The following is a 22317-nucleotide window of genomic DNA, read 5'->3' as shown; positions in this document are numbered from 1 at the left end:
ATATTGACCGTATGTGTAACTACAGAGTGTGTGAGGTGTGTAACTGTAGTTAGGGACCGATGAATGGAGCTAGCTAAGAGGCTAACATAACATAAGCTAACGCTGGCGTGACATGTTCTCTGCTGTGTTCGCAGAGCTGTCGAGAAGCTGGCAGAAAATGAACCATGTGGGGATTTTTTAATCTAAAATGCATTAACAGTTGAATTAGAAGCTTCTAACTATGAAAACATCAACTATGCTAATCTAAATACGACAAACGGTCACCTCAGCTTGTGTTGTGACATCCGTTAAACTGTCGCTATGACAACCATTCAGGTAAAACAAACTGTGTTCTTACTTTTATCTTAACTTTTAAGGGTTAAGTGTTAAGAGTACACATTCACTGAGAGAGTCAGGCACTTAGTGTATTTAGTGTACTTAGTGTAGTTAATGTAATAAAATAAACGTCTCCTTCTGACACACTCTCTAACAATGACTACGTTTACATGCACACCACATTCCTGTATTATTAATGACAATATTCTGATTCTGCAGCAGTCATGTAAACACCTTATTCCAATTGTCATAACCCGATTAAACTCATTTTCCGATTATTAAAAACCCGATTCAGACCCCTGGAATGTGACTGTATCAGATGAGTTGGGTCTGAATATGATTTGTTTACGCTTCTCGATAACGTCTTGTCTTCACGCTACTACTCGAGTTTATTAGAAACATGCTGATCAACATGTTAACGGGAATATTCCATGAGCTCAGCAGTCTGTTGAGCATGTAAATAACTTTTTCAGGATATTTCACCAGAATATGGACCTTAATATGAACATGGTGTGCATGTGAATGTAGTCTCTTAAACAGAAGTTACTGTATAGTCACATCTAGGCCCTGTTTTTACAATGTGTTGGTTCTAGATGAAAGGCACTCAGCATGTTTCAAACAACCATTTCTCTGAACTGAGACTCCTCCAATAGAGGACAGGACAGTCACTTCATCATCACTGTATGAAAGAAGAAAACTGCTAAACAACAATCCCTGTACAGCAGCATCACTAATCTGGTCACATAGTAGCTGCACTAACATCATGGCTTTCAGGGTGTTTGTGTTGGTCTGTTTACCATCTGAAAGCTTACTAATTAATTACACATACAGCTTGAATGTCGCTAGGATTTTGACAGCCATGTCTTTACAATAGGTTGTGGTGACATGAATGAATGGTTGTAATCTCTTTGCTCTTGTTTTTATATTAACATTAAAGATGGTTCTGTTGTCTGTTCTTGTCTTACAGATGGCGACTACAAAGGTCCCAGAGGTTCGTGACATTACACGCATTGAGAGAATCGGTAAGCAGCCCTTTTTCTTTGGGACTCGCGAAATATGTTTCAGGATCGGTCAGCCTGATTGTATCTGGATGTGAATGCTGCATTTAATTCTTTTTAATGTTCTGTTCTCGTGTTTCTTTGTTTGTAGGAGCACATTCTCACATTCGTGGCCTCGGTTTGGACGATGCTTTGGAGCCAAGACAGGTAATGTTTTATGACACTTTTTGATGAATGTTTCTGAGATTTAGTGATTTTTTTAATTTATGTTCATCACTGCTTAATTGGACTTTTCCTATTTAAATAAAAACAATGAAGGGGTGGACCCTTTATAGTTTACACCCAGCATCTAAAATGATGTATGTTTATGAATATGACCTCAATGATACCTGTTCCCCTGCAGGTGTCTCAGGGGATGGTCGGCCAGCTGGCCTCTCGTCGGGCAGCGGGGGTCATCCTGGAGATGATCAAAGATGGCCACATCGCTGGCAGAGCAGTGCTGATCGCCGGCCAACCTGGCACAGGAAAGACTGCCATCGCTATGGGTAAGAGGCTCGCTGGAGCCTTTCCAGAATACAATAGCTTCTCTTCATCCTCACTTGGCAGTTGAAATGTTGCCCTGCGTTAATGTAACTGACTTAAGTTATATGTATGTTAAAGTTAGAGTTCCTGCTCCCAGGTTCAACTGAAGTTGTTCCTTTTTTTTCCCCACTCAGGCATCGCTCAGTCGCTCGGCCCTGATACACCCTTCACAGCGCTGGCGGGCAGTGAGATCTTCTCTCTGGAGATGAGCAAGACGGAGGCTCTCAGTCAAGCTTTTAGAAAGGCCATCGGAGTGAGGATCAAGTAAGGGAGCTGACACCATCACCATTTGTGATGTGATTTAAGGCAAACACAGTTCACATCGTCGTTGTTTGAAAAGAACTGATCAGACTGTGGCTTTGTTTTCCAGAGAAGAGACAGAGATTATTGAAGGAGAGGTGGTGGAAATCCAGATTGACAGACCAGCCACTGGAACGGTAAGCTGCTGCAGCATTAGCTAGGAGGGCACATGTAACATACTGTTTATTACTGTTTTTCTTTATGCCTGCTTTGACCACACAGAGCAGTATTTGTTAGAATGCAATAATGCTGATAATACAGGGTAAAAGGGAGTTTTATGATTGTATTTAATTTGTCTCTCAGGGTGCCAAAGTGGGGAAACTGACTCTCAAAACCACTGAGATGGAGACGATATATGACCTGGGTAACAAGATGATTGACTGCCTCAGTAAAGAGAAGGTTCAAGCAGGGTGAGTTCATCTCGTGTTCTCTCTGTACATTAAACCTCCGGTGGGTTTGGATTGTTTGGTTTTTAGAATACGAACAATCTCGACTCTCCTCTCAGGGATGTCATCACGATTGACAAAGCCACCGGAAAGATCAGCAAGCTGGGCCGTTCCTTCACCAGAGCCAGAGACTATGACGCCATGGGAGCTCAGGTATCGAGTCTCCGTCACATCAATCAATAAAAGCCATCATGTTTGGTGGATGCATGTATGAACACAAATAGCTGAATGTTTCTCTCTTCACCCAGTCTTCTCCTCCAGTATACAGAGTATACATGTTATAGAAAGAAACACTCTATTTCGATTGTTCAAAAAAAAGATTAAGAAAATAATTATATGAATTCCTGCACCAGCAAATAAAGAGACTGTAAGTTTTCCTGTTATTGCTGCTGCCATCTATTAAGTTGACCTAACTAATACTGAATCCATTTCCATTTAATGTTATATGTGAGACAAACCTTTCTGTAATTCAAAGAACGCCTCCCGCTTCTTACACTCTGAGCCCTCTTAATTATTCATGTCACTTGTGTTCTTGTGCTTTGACTCATCACATCCCCCCCAAAAAACTGAGGTTGCTTAAAAATATTTGAGTCCGATAACCATTCTGTAATCTTGTAGCATTTTGCAAATGATTGTTGTTGTGTGTGTGCGTGGTCTCTGTAGACCCAGTTTGTCCAGTGTCCAGAGGGAGAGCTGCAGAAGAGGAAGGAGGTGGTCCACACTGTGTCCCTGCACGAGATCGACGTCATCAACAGTCGCACACAAGGCTTCCTGGCCCTCTTCTCCGGAGACACGGGAGAGATCAAGTCTGAGGTCCGAGAGCAGATCAACGCCAAAGTGTGCGAGTGGAGAGAAGAGGGCAAGGCAGAGATCATCCCTGGGGTGCGTTCATCTGTCTCTGTGTGTTTAAGGGCATCTCTTCGTTGGGATAACTGATTTTCTCTGTTTGTGGTCACAGGTGTTATTCATCGACGAGGTCCACATGCTGGACATGGAGTGCTTTTCCTTCCTGAACCGCGCCCTGGAGAGCGACTTGTCACCCGTCCTCATCATCGCCACCAACAGAGGCATCACTCGGTAAAATGAACACCTTCAGTCTCCCACCACCGTGATAATGAGCTTGACCTGTCACAACCAACACTGAATACTGATCGCTCTCCTCTCACAGTATTCGCGGCACAAACTATAAGAGCCCTCACGGCATCCCCATTGACCTGCTGGACCGCCTGCTCATCATCGCCACCTCGCCGTACACGGAGAAAGAGACGAGGCAGATCCTCAAGATCAGGTGAGCCACTTTCATCATCTCTCAGAACATGAATTTTCTGCGTCCTCCTCGTGCTATCAGCAGATATTAAACCGGCGTGGTTTGGTTTCAGATGTGAGGAGGAGGATGTGGAGCTGAGCGAGGAGGCCCACGCCGTCCTGACTCGCATCGGCATGGAGACATCGCTCCGCTACGCCATCCAGCTGATCAGCACCGCAGGACTGGTGTGTCGCAAACGCAAGGTTAGTGAAGACTGATTAAATATAAGTGATCAGTTCAGAATGAAACCACAACAAAAGATTTCATCGTGATTAGTTATTATCGTATCATACCACGTCTCCACGCGCTGTCACTGACGAGCTCGATGACCGCTCTCTCTCCCAAGGTTTAGACTTGACTGCAGTACCCGTTTTAAACACTAGTTCTCAGCGTTAGCCTTTAAGCCTCTGTATTCATGGGATCTTTGTTTTTGTCTTGTTCAGGGAACAGAGGTGCAGGTGGAGGACATAAAGAGAGTCTACTCTCTGTTCCTGGATGAGAGCAGATCCTCTCAGTACATGAAGGAATATCAGGACTCTTTCCTCTTCAATGAAACACGTGAGTCTCTGCTCCTCCTCTCTCTCTCTCTCTCTGGTCGACTTAGATTCACTCACAGCTTGGAATCACACACAGCTACGGTTAACTTTAATGCTGCCTGAAAGTCGAGCAATACACTCGCCGACTGCTCTTATCAGCCCCTGAAGTTTTCAGGGTGGAGATGCTCGTTAATCTTGAAATAAAAAGAGAAACAAATACAACGTAGCAGCACGCAGGGAGGCGTGAGATCAGCTGCCCTGTCAGGTAAAAACAAAGGATGTAAGATTGTTCTATCTCCGTGGTGATTAATGAGGATGTTTCGGTTCTTACATTTCAGCTCAGATGGACACCTCGTAATGAAGACGACTGCTCTGTTTTGATACTGTTGAAAGTTCCTGTGTTGAGCTCTGTCTGAGGCACGAGACAGTTCACGGCTGGATCGGAGACTATTTTGAATTCCCCCCCGTTGACATCAGTTCTACATGATTGAATTGAGATTCTTCCTTTTGGATTAGAAACTTCCCCGTATACAGTTCATCGTTGATTGATCTTGTTTTCTTTTCTTTTTTTTTTTCATGGTTTATTTTTAAAAAATAAATAAATGAACAAGCTTTTCTAAGCACACTGTGTCTGTTGGTTTATTGAATGAACAAAACAGATTTGATTTGGAATCTAAAATTAAATGATCATAAATGTGATGTTATTCTTCTTGTATTCTTGTTTCTCCAGTCGATGGTTTAAACCTTTTACGATCATTGCTTCACAGCTCAAATGACCGCTTGAGTTATTTCTAACTTCTCCCTTAATGACGGGTTCATTCTCAAACTGCTTTCATCTGATCCCACCGTTACTCTAACACGATACAGCAGTAAGAAATATAGGTAATTTAATAATGTACAAATAAAATAGAATAGAGATAAAATAAGCAATAATTGTCAGGTAGGACTAAAATAATGTACGAAGCACGGCGACTTAAAGAAAACATTTATTAATATGCATAATGAGTTAAGCAGTGTAGATACTGGTCGATCAGAGATCGTCTAATCATTATTTTCTGCATTATGTCGCCCAATGACTCAGTTTTTAAACAAATCTAAAACAAGTCAAATAACAAAAGATGAAAAACAGAGTCTCATGCTGTATAAGTGCCACCACCAGGTGGAGCTGTAAGCTTGTTCTTTTCTGTGCGAACCTGTTTCAAGTCAAATGATACTAACACCCTAAAAATATCTCCCTCTGCCTGCATTGTGTGTGTGTGTGTGTGTGAGAGATAGAGCAGGGTAACACCTTTACTGTATATCTGGGTGTGAGATTGGGGTGTGGACAAGCTGCAGTCATTTACAGTTCACGCTTACTCTTTCACACACACACACACACACACACACACACACACACACACACACACACACACACACACACACACACACATTGTGTTGAGATAATTAATCACCAAGAAGTGAAAAATCTTCAAGCCAACATTTTCTTTGGCATTATTTGTTCATCAGTTCACTTTGAATTCATCTTCTTCCAACATAAAAACGACTCCAAATGTTGTCATAACTTTCATTTTTGAATGCCACCAAACAGGTGCGCCTAGTGGTCAGTGTGCGTGCCCCTCCTGGAAGTGGACGGCCTGGGGTTCAAACTCCCCTCTGGTTCCTTTCTGACTCTGTCAACTGTCCTGTTTTAACGGTGAAGGCAGAGCAAGCCCAAAAATAAACCTTCAAAGATATAAAATTGAGTTTCATCTTACGTCATTAAAATGGTGTAAGAGCACGAGTAAAACGTTCACAAGCTGAGGGGGAAAGAAGTGCTCGTGAAACCTCTGTGATGTGTTTATTGCTTTAAAGGAGGCGTTTGGGTGAAGTAGGACATCAAGCCATCACAGTGACATTTCACATTCTAATAAATCTGTGTTGCCGACTAAGACTCATACTGCGATTTATTGTGCAGACATAGTTGACATTTCATTAATTTAAATTAGATTCAATCATTCCCTAAAAAACCTCAGCCTTACTCCCAGTCTGCAGATATTACCCACAATCCTCCATCAAGAAGCTCCATTCCATTCATAAGCAATCAGCAGATTGATCAACGTTACCTGAGCACGGCGAGAGAGCAGCTCAGACTGTCTCCTGCATACGTGGAGATGAATATTTAATGTTGGGTGCCGCTGGGAGAGAGTCCTGCGTGGATTACCCTGCTGCTGCCTGCAGCCCGTAACCCCTCCATCCCCCACATCCATCCTCCTCCACCCACCATCAGTCTGTCCCAGGAGGATGCTGCCTACCAGCACATCTGATGGATTCACTGGTCGGATTAAAGCTGGGATAAACTTCACGAAGGTTCAGCTGTTTGAAAGCTAAACAGGGTGGAAGTGTACCCGGGATCAGCGAGGGCTCAGAATCTCAATCAGCAATATGTGATACATGTTGTGAATGAAATTATAAAATGACGTCACTATTTTTCAATTATCTGTTCATTCAAATCTGCCAGCTGTTTCAGAAAAGGCTTGTTTACATATTCATGTTTAATATTTCCAATATATTTTCATTTCTGTGTGCACAGTTTTGGAAATTAGACAAAAGAGATTGTCGTTTTGGTTTTGGGTTGGCTTGTGTTATGACCATTTCAGCATTTTAAACACATTAGATGGATGAATTGTGAGACCTGGATCGTCCACAACGGGAGGAGTTTGTGCTTGTTGTGTGTTCAGAGTTTGAAAATGTGTTTTCGTATTGGACAAACAGATCTTTTGTTTGTCTATCCTGGAGTCTTTTTTTTTGCTGCAGTGTCTCTCTGAGTACAAATCTCAGCTCACACTCCGCTCGGGTCTCTCTGTGTGAGAGCAGATTTCTTGGACTGGTTCCTGCCCTTTGTCTCCACGTCACCGTCCGCAGGCTACGAGGCTGCTCGGCATGCTAACATGTTGTGGCATTTTGCCTGCTGCACACATTTGGGTGCCCTTTCTGCACCACGGTCAGGTCACAGCAGCCTTCTGAAAATGTCCCCCATCACACCGCACTCTCCTTCCTCCTAATATTTATAGACTTTTTATAACCAGTGTGCTTTTAAACAGAGTCAGGACGGATGTTCTTTCATGGTTTTCAGCTGGGTCACAGTGACAGGCAGCAAAGATCTATTGATTGTGTCAGAGGTCGTCTGACATTCTTACAGTCTAATGAGGCTTTCAGTTTGAATGTCATTAGCTTAATGTAACCATATCAAAATCAATGACATCACTCATGAAATCTATCAACACATGGATCAATGTCATTGATTTGACAACCTGTCAGCTGAAGCGGAGATGAACACATACTTTCACCTGTCAGCCTGGAGTCATCTTCAGATTCTATTTATCCTCCGACAAGGGGAAATTCTGGCTGTGAAGTCCGACATGTAGAGATAACAACATTTAGAACAACAATCAATAATCAGTCTTTCCCCAAAATGTCTTGGGTTGTAGAGTCAGTTGACCTTTACTCTAAACCGGAATGTCGGGGGTTCGATCCCCAGCTGCTGCAGCCACATGTCCGATGTGTCCTTGGAAAAGACACTGAACCCCAACTTGCTCCCTCTGCTTTGTCAGCAGCGTATGAATGTGTGTGAATGGATGAGTTACTTCTGATGGACTCTTTACACAGCAGCCTCTACCATCAGTGTGGGAATGTGTAGGTGTGACCTGCGGAGTGACACCTTTGAGTGAAATATATTTTCTCAAGCGATGCAATGTGCAAGAAGAGCAACCCTACTGTGATGAAGACAATAAGACGGAGAGTCTACGAGTGGTCCTCGCAGGTGTCCTGAGACGACGGGCTGAGGGACGTAAACTGAACATTATAACCTTCTGGGGTTTAGCTCAGTCAGGAGAGCAGGTGTCGCACATACAGACGCAGCAGTCCTTCATGCTTTGGCTGAAAGCTGGAGTCCTGAACCTTGTCCATTTGATGCATGTCACCTCCACCCCGCCCTTCCATTTTCCTGTTTCTCATCAGCAGTCCAATTATTTAGGCCAACCAATAATCCAAAAACACATCTTGATACAGGCCCCTTATATCCAGGTTTGGATTTGTTTACATGCACACATCAGGATACTTAAAAAACATGTTTATAACCAGGATGCTCGAGCACATGTTTCAATCTGTGTCTTTTTAGAAAACCACTCCAACTCATGCTGAGTCACTTTGTCTTTCCTTATTTTATGATCTACCTGGACTTCTAAAAGCAGTGTCTACAGTGTCTGTTATGTAAAGCTCAAGTTAGCTCTCAGTGCAAAAAGAGCGATGCACACAATAAAATACAGTATATTATTTCTTGGAGCTGTATGTGTTCACCTGGAAGAAACCCCTTCCACATATTGCCATTATGCCAATGCCTTTGTTTTATTACTGCTCCTCTCGTCACACACTTTCTCTTTGATGTCAGGGTCCTTAAAGAGGATTTTAGTGTTCATCGTTCATGAATGGATGATACTTTTCTCTTTTCAGTTCCCAAAGACAAATAAATCTCAACCCTGGTTCTCTGACAGTGACATTTAGAAGACTGGACAGTGTGACTCGCCTGGTGAAACTAGAGCACGAGGTCAAAGGTAACTGACTCTATCTATCTGCTTTCCTGTTCCTGCTGTCAAAGTTACATACTGCATAAACAACAGGCGACGGGGTCGTGCTGTGGACACGAGAGAGGCGCCATTCTAGCTGATGAAAGTGATCGTGCTATTAGATGGAGCTTTAAAACTTCTATTTTAAGGTGAAAAACCGATGTGTGGTTGCTTTAATCTGAACATATTGAGGCTGTTTCTGTACAACCTTTTCCGACGTGTCCTGATTAGTCACTGTGAAGTTATAGTTCAATGATTCACAGCTTTGAGGTACGGGAACTTGTGCATCGTAATGACCAAGATCTCCTGTTCAGGAAGGTAACAGAGCAGAACTGTTACAGTCGGAGAGAAGCTATTACCAAGGCAAGAGAACTGGTTCAGATAGAAGTGATTGTGCCCGACTTAAAAAGCCTCTGCATGTTTCTAATAAGCTCCACCAGCAGAAAGCTGCTCAAACTAGGATCAATATTGGAGATGCTTTTGAAAAATGGAGAGAGGTTAGAACACAGAAAGGTTTACAGACCGATGCAGAGCTGGCTAAACACTGAAGCTTCAGCGTCCACCACATGGTGACCTGCATGAGCATCCACTCTAGAGAGGAGGGGGTCGGGGGAGACAGCTCTCTACAAGGTTTTAAATTTGGACTGCAGTACCCATTTTAAATGCAAGGTGTCACATTTACATATTGCTTCTTTTATAAGGAAAAACACTGAAACTAACTCACAAGGCCTCAACTCATTTTCCTCTCTAGAAAAGTGGCGTGCATCTAAAAATCAGTTCTCGTTTGTGATTTTTTTAAGGCCTGTAGGCTGAAGGCATCTGTGTAACCTGAAAGAGGCTGATAATTGTCAATGTGCGTGTGCATACTGTATGTATGCTCCTCTGTCTCCATTCACATAGAGGTGTTTCCATTCATGGCTTCAGTCATTCACAAAGACGCCTCAGTGCTTCGGCTTCACGTGCCAGGCCCGTGAATGCAGATGCTGCTGTGCACACAGACGGGGACATCCACAAATAGCCTCTGGAAGTTTTTCTGAATCAGTTTATGCTGCAGTGGAAATTGGAGTTCTAAATATGGAAACACAAGAGCTAAAAACAGCAACCAAAGCTAACGAACATCGTTCAGTGTTTGCTTAGTCGAGCATAATCTCATGTTTAATTCAGAAAACTTGGCTATTCATAACTCACAATTTCTGCACGCTGAGCCCTCTGCGGCACACAACAAGCGCAGGCCTGGTTAAACTATTCCACTGTCAATTTACATTACATCCTCGTTAGCGAGCATGCAAATCAGATTAATCTCTCACCGCATTGGGGAGCACGCTGGTGCAGTTTGAAACGAAGCCATCGCCTCAAGGCCTGATGGGAAACGAGGAGTGATCATTAGCACGGGCTACAGGGTAATGACGTCTTCTGCTAATGTGGCTCCACTGACAGCGGCCTCGACCATTTCTCGCCATTCATGTCTCGTTGCGTCGTTCGTGTTGGCTCCTTCATTGACATTGCTCAGCCCACCATGAAAGCACATCTCTTATTCATTCCACATGGGCAGACAGTAAAGAGGAGGACATCTCATGCTTCCTCTGGAACATGTGTCTGCCTCCTTAATGACACAGTAACGTATGCAGAGCTGAGCATTAATGCAGACTCTGACAGCTGAAGGTTATTGGCTCCTCGGGCTCAGCTGTCCATTCACACTGAAAGAAGAGAGGCGCAGAGAAGACGATGTTCAACAACTGGAAAGGAAGAAGAAGAGAGGGGGAGAAATCTCTCAGCTGTGTGATCTGAGAGCCAGTTATGTCTGAACTTTTTCCTCCAAGAACAAGCACTTGAGTATTAAATTTCTTACTTTTCTTGTAAATATTTGTTCTGTCTTTTATTTTATTTTTAAAAAATCATCATCATGTTAAAAGGAAAATCCCTTTTGTCTATTTTAATATATAATACATTTACTCCATAAACTGAGGCGGCAGCAGCTCAGTCGGGACTTCAGTTGGGAACCGGAGGGTCGCTGGTTCAAGTCTGGAAGTTGGTCAGGTAGCTGGAGAGGTCCTGAGCATTGCTGAGGTGCCCTTGAGCAGGGCCTGAAACCCCCACCAGCTCAGCAGCGCTAGCTGTGTGGAGCTCCCATCTCTCCATCAGTGCATGTCCACAGGATCCTGTTAGTGCATGTGAGTGTAGCATGTTCAACAACTCGGCGTCAAATAGAATTTCCTCTCAAGTGATTAAAGTACATCTTCATAACTCAATATCAAAAACAAAACACTGTATTCACATCTCACAACTCTATGTGAGTGATTGATTTGTTGTTTTACAGCTGATAGTTTTTGAGACATGAAGGTTTTTGGCAGTGGTTGAAAACATTAGCATTTTCACGCCTTGAAGGATCCTTGTTATGAAGGATAAAAAAAAAATTAAACAAACAAAATCTGAAACGAAAACCAAGAAACAAAACCTGGGTGACTGGGGTTGTGAATTGGGGAACTAACAAAACGGCGTGGGCTTTTGCTTTCTAATAGGTGGCGGTAAGAACATAGCCTCACCCGTTGGTTCTAATAAAATGATGGACAAACAGAAAATTGGATATGAAAGTAAAGAGATGTGGGAGTCCCTGGACAGAGGAGGAATGGGATGGAATAGAAAAACATTCCTTTAAACACTCAGCTTAGATTTTCACTTAAACAGAGATGACAGCGAGCCGACTGATGGCGTCGACTCTCTGGAGACACACAACCAACTGAGCAGGAAAACCCCAGCGTCCCTATAAACCCTCCCAGCACAGCTGATCGTCATCAACCATCAGCTGAAGGAGAACATCACAGGTGGATTCACTGGCTCCTGGTGGGAAAGGAAACATGGTGGCATTATTATTATTTTTTTTGTAACTTTTCCTCATTTCACAGAACAGCATGGATGGTGTTGTGGTTTTGTGTCTTTAAATGTGCAGTCCTGTTGGTAGAACAGTAAATGTGCAACATGGTTTTTGCACTAAAGTCTCAGCTCATCATCCACTTTTTTATCTGTTGTTTTCCCTGGTGAATACAAAAAAGAACCTGAACTGAAACTAATATCACTCAGGTTTGACACCAAACACATAGAATCATTTGGATCATGGATTTCACGCTCACATCAGAAGACTCAATCCACAGTACAGCATCTATCCAGGTGTGATCAGAGACTCCTGTAATGTTTCCACCACACTTATTCTCGTGAAGGTGACTGCGTTCCTGCAGTGTGAGGCGAGTTGGAAAAAGTCGGCGGGTGTCTGCAGAGAGAGGTGAGAGATTCACAGTGGAGGTGTGATTCTGCACACTGCACACTCTTCTTTTTCATGTTTTCCTCTGCTTTTTTCTCTCGGTTTGAGATTTATTATCACGTCTCCTTTTCCTAACCCCTGAGCCGCTCACTCTACATTAATCATCAGGTCGGCACGTCGGCGTCTCTGCTGCCTACAACCAAACCTTCGGTGGAGTCAAACTCAGAAATGATTACATCGAGTATGGCAGGGATTGCATCATATCTGTTATTTCAGCTCAGGAGGAAAGCATGTAAAAAAAAAAAAGAAAAAGATTTTAACCTCCTTGTTGATTATAGAAATTCACTGGAGAATCATAAAACTTGTGTTTCCTGTTAATACTCTAGTATTTAAATCCCCAGACTAATTAAATATGTTTGTGTGAGTTACCGCAACATAAATCGGTTGTGTTCTCATTTCATACTGACATGTTTAAATCTGTAATGGAGCCGTGTTCGCTCTTTAATTTAAGTCTTTACATGATTTTAACTTGTTTACACCAAACTCTGATGAGTGGTTTGCTACCCTCAAATTAAACAGATTAATCTTCATCGCATGGGATGAAGACGGAATTTGAGTTTTTATTTATTTATGACATTGTTTGACTGCCAGAATGCTTTCAACATACGGAAAACCCACGTGTTTATTCAGAGCTTGATTATTCTGCTGTTTGTGTGGATGATGTGGAGGCCAAAACAATCTTTAAAACATTTCTGATGATGGCGACCTTGAAGGGAGTCACATCCTCACAGCTGTTATAACTTCTCAAAAATGACATTCATTCATCTTGTCAGTTAAAAAACAAACTCAGGTGTACTATGTGATCTACTATTATGACACATGAGGAGGAAAAAGAAAGAAAGATGTTATCATTTCATTTTGTGTAGTGTAGTGTAGTGTAGTTTGTTTTTGACTTGGAATGAGAGCAGACTTTGTTCCCTCTGATCTGAGTGAACTCTAAAACAACAGACTGCTTTTATTCCACATGCTCGGTAACATTTAAAAAATGGATGACATAATAAACAGTGCTGCTTTTAAACTCTGAACTGAGCTGACATTTTGAAGCTTCACTTCCACCTGCAGCTATTTTTCACCCTGATTTCACCCTCCTTGTCGCACAGAGTTCGTCCTCTTTGAGTTTGTGAGAAGTCCAAATGGAAATTCCAGCGCTCGCTAGAAAAGGGCTGCCCTTTTTCCTGCCTACGCCCGACTGTTTCCTGCCCGCTGCATGACTAGGTGTGTTGACTTTGAGATGGGAGCGTCTGACTTCTAGGGTTCGTGTTGGTCTGACTGTGGGAAAGGGTGTTGGTTTCTGCGGGTCAAGCTCTAATTCTCCACTTTGAGCTTCCTCTGTAGCTGCTGTATAATCTTCTCCTCAAAGTGAGATCTGCTGAAAATGTAGCGCTGCGTAATTAAAGGCTTCACATCCAACATCTCAAGTCTTCCTTTGTCACAGAGACACAGTGTACTTACTCTTTGTGTTTGTGCAGCCCTGTCATAGACAAGTCCATTAGTGCCATTAGCCTCTGTTCTGTAACTCTGCCCTTTCTATAATGAGCGTGCACACAGAGGGCCTTCAGCCGAGCACTTGCTCACTTCCTCTGAAGGTAAATATCTTTCTCTGCCCCCTGATGGAGCCCTGTGTTGTATCTTTGGCGTATCAGTGCGTCTGTAAACTGCTCTGGAGACTGCAAGATTACTCTACAAACTGAGTCTCACAGAGGTCTGCCTCACTGCACCTGAACAATACAGCAGTTCATTCACAGACTCGCTCCGGCCGTCTCTCCCTGCGATAAAAATCAAGTCTTTGTGAGACCCTGCGAAGACGAGGAGGAAAAACGGTGTCTTGTTCTCCTAAGTGGGGTGTTTTTTTGGAAATGAAAGCATGTGCATACATACTATGAACTACATTTAACCTGCTTCAACCAGATCAGTGCTGCAAACATGGTGCGTTGCTTTGGTATTTGAATTGGTTAAAACCAGGACATAGATTATTCAAAACCTGGACATGTCTGTGTTTATAGTCTACAGTGTGAGGAAGAGGAACAAGTAAATAAACACAGTCCTGGAACCCTGGCTTAAGGAAGAGAAGGAAATCATTATCTCTGAACATTTGACATTTTAGTTGATAAAGTTGTGCATTGTGATACCTTTAGTCTGTACAATCCAACCCAGTCTGACAGTTTTGCGTACAAATAACACAACATTGTAATGTCGTGCAATGCATACGCCAAATTGCAATTTTGCGTGCATATGATTCGCCAATCCCTAACTTTCGTCAGGAGGAGTCAAGGGGTTACCCATAGACAAGTATTCTAACCTCTCCCAATCCCATTTCCTTACCTTAACCAGTCGTTAATCGTATGCACGCAAAATTGCAATTTGGCGTATGCATTGCAAAACTTTACAATGTTGTGTTATTTGTACGCAAACTGTGACTGGTTGGTATAGTCATATGTCAAACTAACAAGCAAACACAAATGTAACCTATTGTTAGGGTTACATTTTCCTCTCCTCCTGTGGGATCCCAAGGCGTTACCTGGCCAGAGAGGATATACTGTATAATCCCTCCAGCGAGTTCTGGGTCTAGCCCTGGGTCTTCTCCCAGTTGGACAGACGACCTCCTGAAGCGAGGTGAGGCGACCAGGAGGCCCCCTGATTAGAAACCCGAACCACCTCAGCTTGCTTCTTTCGATGCGAAGGAGCAGCAGCTCTACTCCGAGCTCCCGCTGAATGCCGGAGCTCCTCACCCTTCAGAGGAAACACATTTCGGCTGCTTGTGTCCCCAATCTCATTCTTTCGGTCAGATCAGAAAAATGGATCGACTGGTAAATTGAAAGCTTTGCCTTCGGGCTCAGCTCCCTCTTCCCCATGACAGTCCTACACAGTGCCCACAATGAAATATAAGCCCTGAAATAACTTATTATACTTGTAGCGTATGTCAGTTTGTACACGTGTTGTCAGTCGATGTGTGTGATATTAATGTTGTTCATGCCGGGGACCGGAGCAGTGTCAGAGCAACGAAACGAGTTAGCAGCATCTCTCAGAGCAAAGTGACAATAAATGCTCCGACTTCTCAAGAAACAAGCCAGACTCTCCTTGTCCACTTCCTATTGGCTGCAGCTGAGTTAAAGTGACGGGGGTTGAGAGCTACAACTTTGGTCCTGGAACAGACCGTTAAGTCTCCCCGTGTTTGAATCTGGCTGAAACCAAACATTGTACACCCGGCTTTAAGGGAAAAGCAAACTGTAAATTAAATCAAGAGATGGAGGAAAGAAATCCTAAACGTTTGTTCATAAATGTGTGACAGACTGAAGACAAACAGAGACACCACTGAAGTGATTAAATAAGTTTATTTGATTTACAGACATGTACATTTTCTATCACAGTTCAGTTCTAGAATAATATCCTTTGATTTCTCAAACATCGCTCTTTTGTATTGACTTGCTCTAAAAATAAAAATCACCTCTGTTTTCTGCTCAATATCAGAAAAAGGCTTCTTTATACACGATTCTTGTATGACAAGAAATAGCACATTCTCAATACATCACTTCAGTGATTATTAACACAGAATTACTCAAAACAGACGTTTACTCATAAAAAGATCGGGGCTAAATCCACTACGTTTTGGCAAAAGTGAAACTCGATTCTTGACCCATCTGAGGAGCCAATGGCCCATCTTACGATGGATGACAAAAAGTCAGCACTTACTGTGAGCATGAAGTGACAGACCTCTGCTGCAGAGGCCGTGGAGTTGATGCTTGAAAGAAATCCCTGAACAATAAGTGTGCAAAATGGTTTTATCAGTTATTCAAAAAAAAAGAAAAGAAAAGAAAACTCTAACAAGAACTACAAATATGAATGCAGAAGTATCGCACCCTAAATAATGGATTGTGTGAAAAAAGAAATAATCACACAGCATTTCCTTTTGTGTGTTTTGTGTGTGAGGAGTCGGTGGCTGATGAGGGAAAATACTCTGCAATGACCTAAAGGATATTCATAGAGTGAAACTGGTTCCACATTTTCAAAGTTGCATGCAGCAAAAAAAAACAAATACAACAATGGAAACATGCTGTAAATGTATTTTTGCAATCTCCTTTTCTAGTTAGAGTAAAAAGCGATCCAGATAACGAACTGATTAAACTGAAAGAGCTTATCACTTACTGCACGACTAAGTGAGCAAACCAGCAGGCAGCAGCTACACTTTGCATCAGTGGTTACTTCAGCTATGCTTACTACCAGGAGCCGTTTCACCATCATAAGACATAATCCAGTTTCACCACTATCAGTGGCTGAAGTGATTTTGTTTGATCTGTAAAGATTTTTTTAAACAGAAGTGTTGGTCTGCCCTCAGACGAGCTCTGATCTGGTATCAATAAATAACTTAATAATAAAGCCTGCAGGGGCGTGCACAGAGAGGGGGCCAGGGGAGGCATAGGCCCCCATACAAATCTGTATGGCCACCCCAAAAATCCTAAACTGTGATTGGCTTGGGCGTGTGAGTATTTTCCTTACTTACAATGTAGCATAGTTTCTTAGTGCTTTACGGTGCACTCCAGGCCACCACTACATAAACAAGTCCGGACAGGCCCCTGCATGTATGCTGCTCATCACAGAACTGTTCTTATGCTGCAATCATGTAGCGTCTGACGAGTTTCCGAGTTGTAACATGCACACGAACACCCGATCGAGTCGGTACAACAACAATTAGATTAGATTAGATTTTTTTGTGCTGTTGTGCATTCATGTGGTGTCAGACTTCCCTACTCGGAAACTTGGACCACCCAGGCAGCACATGAATGCAGCATTAGTCGACCTCGTGCTAGCTTGGAGCCCATTTGTTGTAATAACTGGATATTTGACTACGTCTCATCTTACATTGACAAAGTATTTGATATTGTTGTTTTGGCTTACTGTTGCTCACTCTTTCATGAGCAAATCTGTTGCTGTGATTGTTTTGGAATCTGTGATTCTGAATTTGCAGCATGTTTCTCTTAGTGAAGTCTTTAAAGCCTTTGCAGTGTGTTTGTCCCTCTGGGCTACCCTAGAAGTCCGATTCATGATCACAGTAAAACGGGCGACTCAGTGATGTAAAAAGGTGTTGTGTTGTTTCATTGTGATACAAACGGAGGAACATTTCTAAACCCAATGACAAACAGCAAAGTGTAGTATACTCAAACATGAAACTTCCCTTGACAGATTATTCTTCATTATGGTAACAAACAAATAAATACATTGCATCCAAGCCATCATTTACAATATATTAAAGTCGCTGCGTGATATAGCTTTATATTTCTCTATTGTAGTTATAAAAAAACTCATTTGGTAATATTACAAAAAAAAAAGAGTCGATAACAGGAAGGTAAGAAGCTTAGTTCATTAAGATGTAGGTGTGTAAACACGTCAGGTTGGACGGAGTCACATTCAGAGCGCCCCACGCAGTCGGAGAAAAGCTAAAGCTAATGATCTGTAACAAGGACACCGCCCACACAGCACCCCACACACAGGCGGTGAGTCATGCTCACACATCAATGCTACAAGAAGCACCTCGACGTCCCCCCCCCCCACCCCCCTCCCCCCGCCCGGGTTTTCTCAAAGGTCTGCAAAGTGCTTTTCTTTCCCTTTAATGCACAAGTTTTAAAACCTTTGACTCCATTAGTGGCTTCAAGGTTTCTGTAAAACTGTAACCGACAGACGAAAGAAACGTCCCTTAAGGTAGCTTAAAATTTAAGGTTTTTTTATGTACAAACAACTAGCTAGGGTAAAGTTTTTTCTCTTTATGGGTTTGATATTCAATCAGTGTATCTGCAAATATGATACGGTTATTAAAGCATGAATATTGAGCGTAACCCAGGTTTTGTCTATTGTGTACTATCCTGTCTTCTGTACATTTTACATCTCTGTCACAGGGACTCTGGACCCCGTGTTTCCTGCAGGGACATCTGATAACCTGCCGGTCTGGTTTCAAAGGGGGATTCCTCACTTATCAGTTATCAAAGATAATGAGCGCTCGCCATCAGTCAAACCTGCAGCGGAGGAATTTCCTGTTCCTGTCTTTGATTACAAATTCCCTCAGAAATAAACCGATGATTGTGACTCCGAGATTCTTTCGCTCAGACATGGAATGGGATATGTACAATAGCGAGGGGAGGGGGACAATGGTTGCAATTGTAACCAGCATGGAGTGGACTGGAGTCCATCATTAAAAGCCACTCGGCGTCTGTGTGGGTTTTGTGTCCAGAAATTCAAAACCACCACCAGAGAGCTGACCCCTTTAAAGGGAAACCTCGCTGATAAGGCAGTGTGTACAAAAAGTTTGATTTCCTTTAAAAAAATGTTTCTATTGCTTCTTGACAAAAACACAAGTCGAGTAGCGGTAACTTTTGGGGAAAACAAAGCATATACAATATAAATTATAAAACATTTCATCCAGTGTTTGCTTACTAAATTGCCTGGATTGCATCCTGAAACAATCATAGGCAGAAAAACCTCCAGTTTCAAATCAAACATCACCACAGAAAATATCCAAAGACAAAAATATGGTGACAAGAAATCATGTGCAGAAATCCCTCATCTCCGTCATGCTCTGTGGTGCTGTCTGCGCTGATTTAAGTGCTAAAAGCTCAAAGTAAAAACACACGTAAGGGGTCCAAAGAAACAGCAGACGAAGCTCAAATTGTTAAGGCTGATTCACTGACCCCTCGACTGAAACACTATTTGGCTTCTGGTTGACAGCTGTGTTTACATGCACGGGTTTTATTGTAAGAAGATTGCATCTGTCATGTGAACAGGGTGCTGGTTCACAAGGTTAATCCTGCACATTATGATATGCAGGGCCATCTGATATGCACGTCTTTAAATGCAGAATATTGCAGCTTCTATCGGGGAACATTTGACTGAAGACCGGGCTTCATGAGTCCGCTTTAAAAATGACTCTTCTTCTACTGGCGTGCTGCTAACATAAGCAGCTTAATCAAACTAAATTCATAACAAGGAGCATGTAAACACAGTCAGAGATGGAAGTCATGAGGGGGTTGGTGGTCAGTGCAAAGTCTGAAGGAATGTAATGACGCCATGGCACTTGGTGCGGATCAACAGCCAAGGTACAGACAGACACACAGGAGACATGAAGACAGACAGACAGGGCAGGTTCATGGTCAGCTTTCAGTAGTATGGCATCATGAGTCAGAGGGGGTCGCAGGCGGGGAGTTTGCAGGCACCATGCCCTCCCTGGAAGATCAGTGGATCCTCGCAGACAGAGGTGAAGAGGACACCAGCTGTCGTCCAGCAAAACGCTGTGCGACTTCATCACACAGTCTGTGATCTGGAGGCGTTTCAAAGAGGGGCAAGACGCTCCCTTCAGTTCCAGTTCTGAACGTCCTCCACGAGAAAAAGGAAGAGCAGCAGCAGGAGGAGGAGTATGAGGCGGAGGTGAAGGATGATCATGGAGGTGACGGTGGGTGATGAGAACACGGGCGTGATTTCAAAGACATGGATCAGCTGCCCTGGTTTTTGTGATCTCCAATTTGTCATCCTCGTTGAATTTGGTTGCTTCTTCAGCTCCTCATATGGCTGTCACCTGAAAGACAGAGAGAGATAGAGAGAGACAGAGACAGTGAGACAGACAGACAGACAGACAGACAGATGGACAGAGTGTGTGAGGCAGACAGACAGGCAGAGAGAGAGTGAGAGGGAAGTCACAGAGAAGAGTCCCTGCCTCACCACAGGACATTCTCATGTAATTAATGTTGAGACTGAAAGCTCCTGGGCCATCTGTTAGGACCTTCCTGATAACACCATGACCAGCCTGTGACCTAAATATGTCCAGCATACCGACACATAAACAGTTTGTTTAATGCAGACCCCCCCCTCTTTAAAACAGAGGGCTATAAGCTGCACAAACACAGAGCTGCTGCTATAAGTTAGAAGACTCAGTGGAAAGTTCAAATGTTTGACTCAACACATACACAAAGATTAACGATGAATGCTGATGAAGAATTATGATCATTCTGACAGTTGTGAGGCGTATCAGTAAGAATACAGGCCGCTGACGCTGATGTGAAGAGCGGCACACGTGTGAGCAGCGACGCGTTAAACGACCATCTCTCACTAATCTGTTGATGTCAAAACGTTCACATCAGGACTCAAGTAAAAGAAGATAAACAACATGTATGTGACTATTCATCCTCACACTTCCTGTTATTGTTCATTAAACTCTGCATCATTATCACAATCATACTAATAAAAAAAAACATTAAACAACAATAAAAGACAGAAATAAGAAATAAGAAATAATGAATTTGAACAGCAAATTGTTTGTCAAGATCATCCGCACACATCAGAGAGAACATTTACAGCCAGATGTGTCTGCCTCCAACTCACAGAACATCCTGTTTAAAGCATCCAATGAGAGCAGCTCGTTAAGTCGAAGCTCTTTTGTAACTTGTTCCGAGTGAAGGGAGCAGAAAAATTAAACGCCTTTTCCCCAGATCAGTTCATCTTTACAGTTCATTTGATGTGATTTAAGTCTCCTGACAGCAGGATCACACTTTTTGCCTGTCAAACACCAGGACAACATCTTATTTTACTGACATCGTGAAAAGTCTTCCAGCTGTGAAACTGTAATGAACAGAGATTAAAAGGGGAATGAATGTGGCAGCAGAGATCTACCCTCCATTTGGAGGCCGTTAAGCCTCCATGGTTCCACGTTTGGGATCTCTTGTGATTGGTTTGGAGGGACGGCAATGTGCCCCGCTGTGTGTTGTGGTCTGTCATCAGGCCGCCCTGAATGCGCCATTACACAGGCTACTACTGCTGCTACAACAGGATTAGTGCAGAGCTAACCCAGCTCAGTGTCTCACACGTTAACTACACATACACCAAATACTCCCACATCATTATACCTGCACACGCGCCGGTGACTTCCAGAGAAACAACAAAAAGCTAAATCATACAGACAAGGGCGATAGCTTAGAGGATTCTGTAAAACATGGTGTTTTGTTTTGGAGATGCAGATCCAGTCCTCTCTGGGATGAACCACATCCCTCAATTATTGCCGTCAGTTGATGCTTTAAACTGTGAATTGTTTATGAGCCAAACATAGAATTAAATCCCTCAAATGCCAGCCAGCCATTGAGATAATTAGGAGTTGTGAATGCTTTGATGTGTGTGAGAGTCCTTACAGCTTCTCTGTCACTGTGATGAGACTGTTGGCTGCTCAAACAAACAAAGAGGAGGTCTGAGGGGTCTGGCAGGAAATTAAACTTCTGATCAAACCAAAGACTTGTCGTGGCTTTTAGCTGGGAAGAAGCCAATCATGACTCAACTAAGCTCAATGGAGACGCTATCGATTTGACTGTCTTCTCATTTTGAAGACATTAAGCAGAGACTGTTTAAGAAGTGAATAAAACCAACAAGACATACATAGATTTCATGGAAGGATGTGTGACGTTTTGATACAGCAGATCCAGCACGGCCACACCGCCGCTATTTCGATGCCTCTGCTCTGCGTTCACACGAAGGAGTTATTGAATGGAACAAACGATAATTAAACACCATTAAGAGCAATCAGAAACAAAATGGCCCTTGGCTCTTTGACTTTCTTAATTATCATTCAAATTTGGACTTTAACGTGCAGATAAGAATGACATTTTGTTGCATAGGCTCGTCGTAGTGCAGGATAAAAAAGCAGCATCAAGTATTTCAATAAGGAGTGTAGTATTTACAGCTCGAGCTGCAATTGCCTGTGTTCTGAATTGTTGTGGTAGCAGGCTAATGTTAGCACACTTTGGTTAGCTTGTAGCTTCACATTAAACGTAAATTTACATAGAACAGCTGAGATCTAAAAATAACCAATGAGTATGTTTTTTTCTTCTTTTCTCTAGTCCTTGATTAAAACAACTTTTAAAGCCATGTAAACACGGCTCTGACAACAACAC

General features: G+C 42.8%; 2 protein-coding genes across 3 annotated transcripts in view; one reads left to right on the top strand and one right to left on the bottom strand.

Annotated features, from left to right (window-relative positions):
• Positions 1-285: 285 nt before the first annotated feature.
• ruvbl2 (RuvB-like AAA ATPase 2) lies at positions 286-4606 on the top strand (the record flags this gene model as incomplete). The annotated part of the gene is made up of 13 exons (XM_079355123.1): positions 286-315; positions 1283-1337; positions 1465-1520; positions 1717-1858; positions 2030-2159; positions 2266-2332; positions 2499-2605; positions 2701-2794; positions 3305-3523; positions 3600-3718; positions 3810-3929; positions 4021-4150; positions 4391-4606. The coding sequence occupies exons 1-13, from the start codon at positions 301-303 to the stop codon at positions 4604-4606; spliced, it is 1470 nt and encodes a 489-aa protein (XP_079211249.1). The 5' UTR covers positions 286-300.
• An 11107-nt stretch (positions 4607-15713) lies between these two features.
• spns2 (SPNS lysolipid transporter 2, sphingosine-1-phosphate) overlaps positions 15714-22317 on the bottom strand; it is a 77054-nt gene continuing 70450 nt past the window's right edge. For both annotated transcript variants that reach the window (XM_079355954.1, XM_079355953.1), the window contains exon 13: positions 15714-19958. Coding sequence is in view for 1 of the 2 variants with exons in the window: in XM_079355953.1 (XP_079212079.1) it covers positions 19944-19958 (15 nt within the window). In the remaining variant the exon portion in view is untranslated. The remainder of the gene's footprint in view (positions 19959-22317) is intronic.

This window comes from Symphodus melops (genome assembly GCF_947650265.1).
Source record: "Symphodus melops genome assembly, chromosome: 11".
NCBI classification, from domain to species: Eukaryota; Metazoa; Chordata; class Actinopteri; order Labriformes; family Labridae; genus Symphodus; species Symphodus melops.
This window is presented reverse-complemented; position numbering and strand designations above follow the sequence as displayed.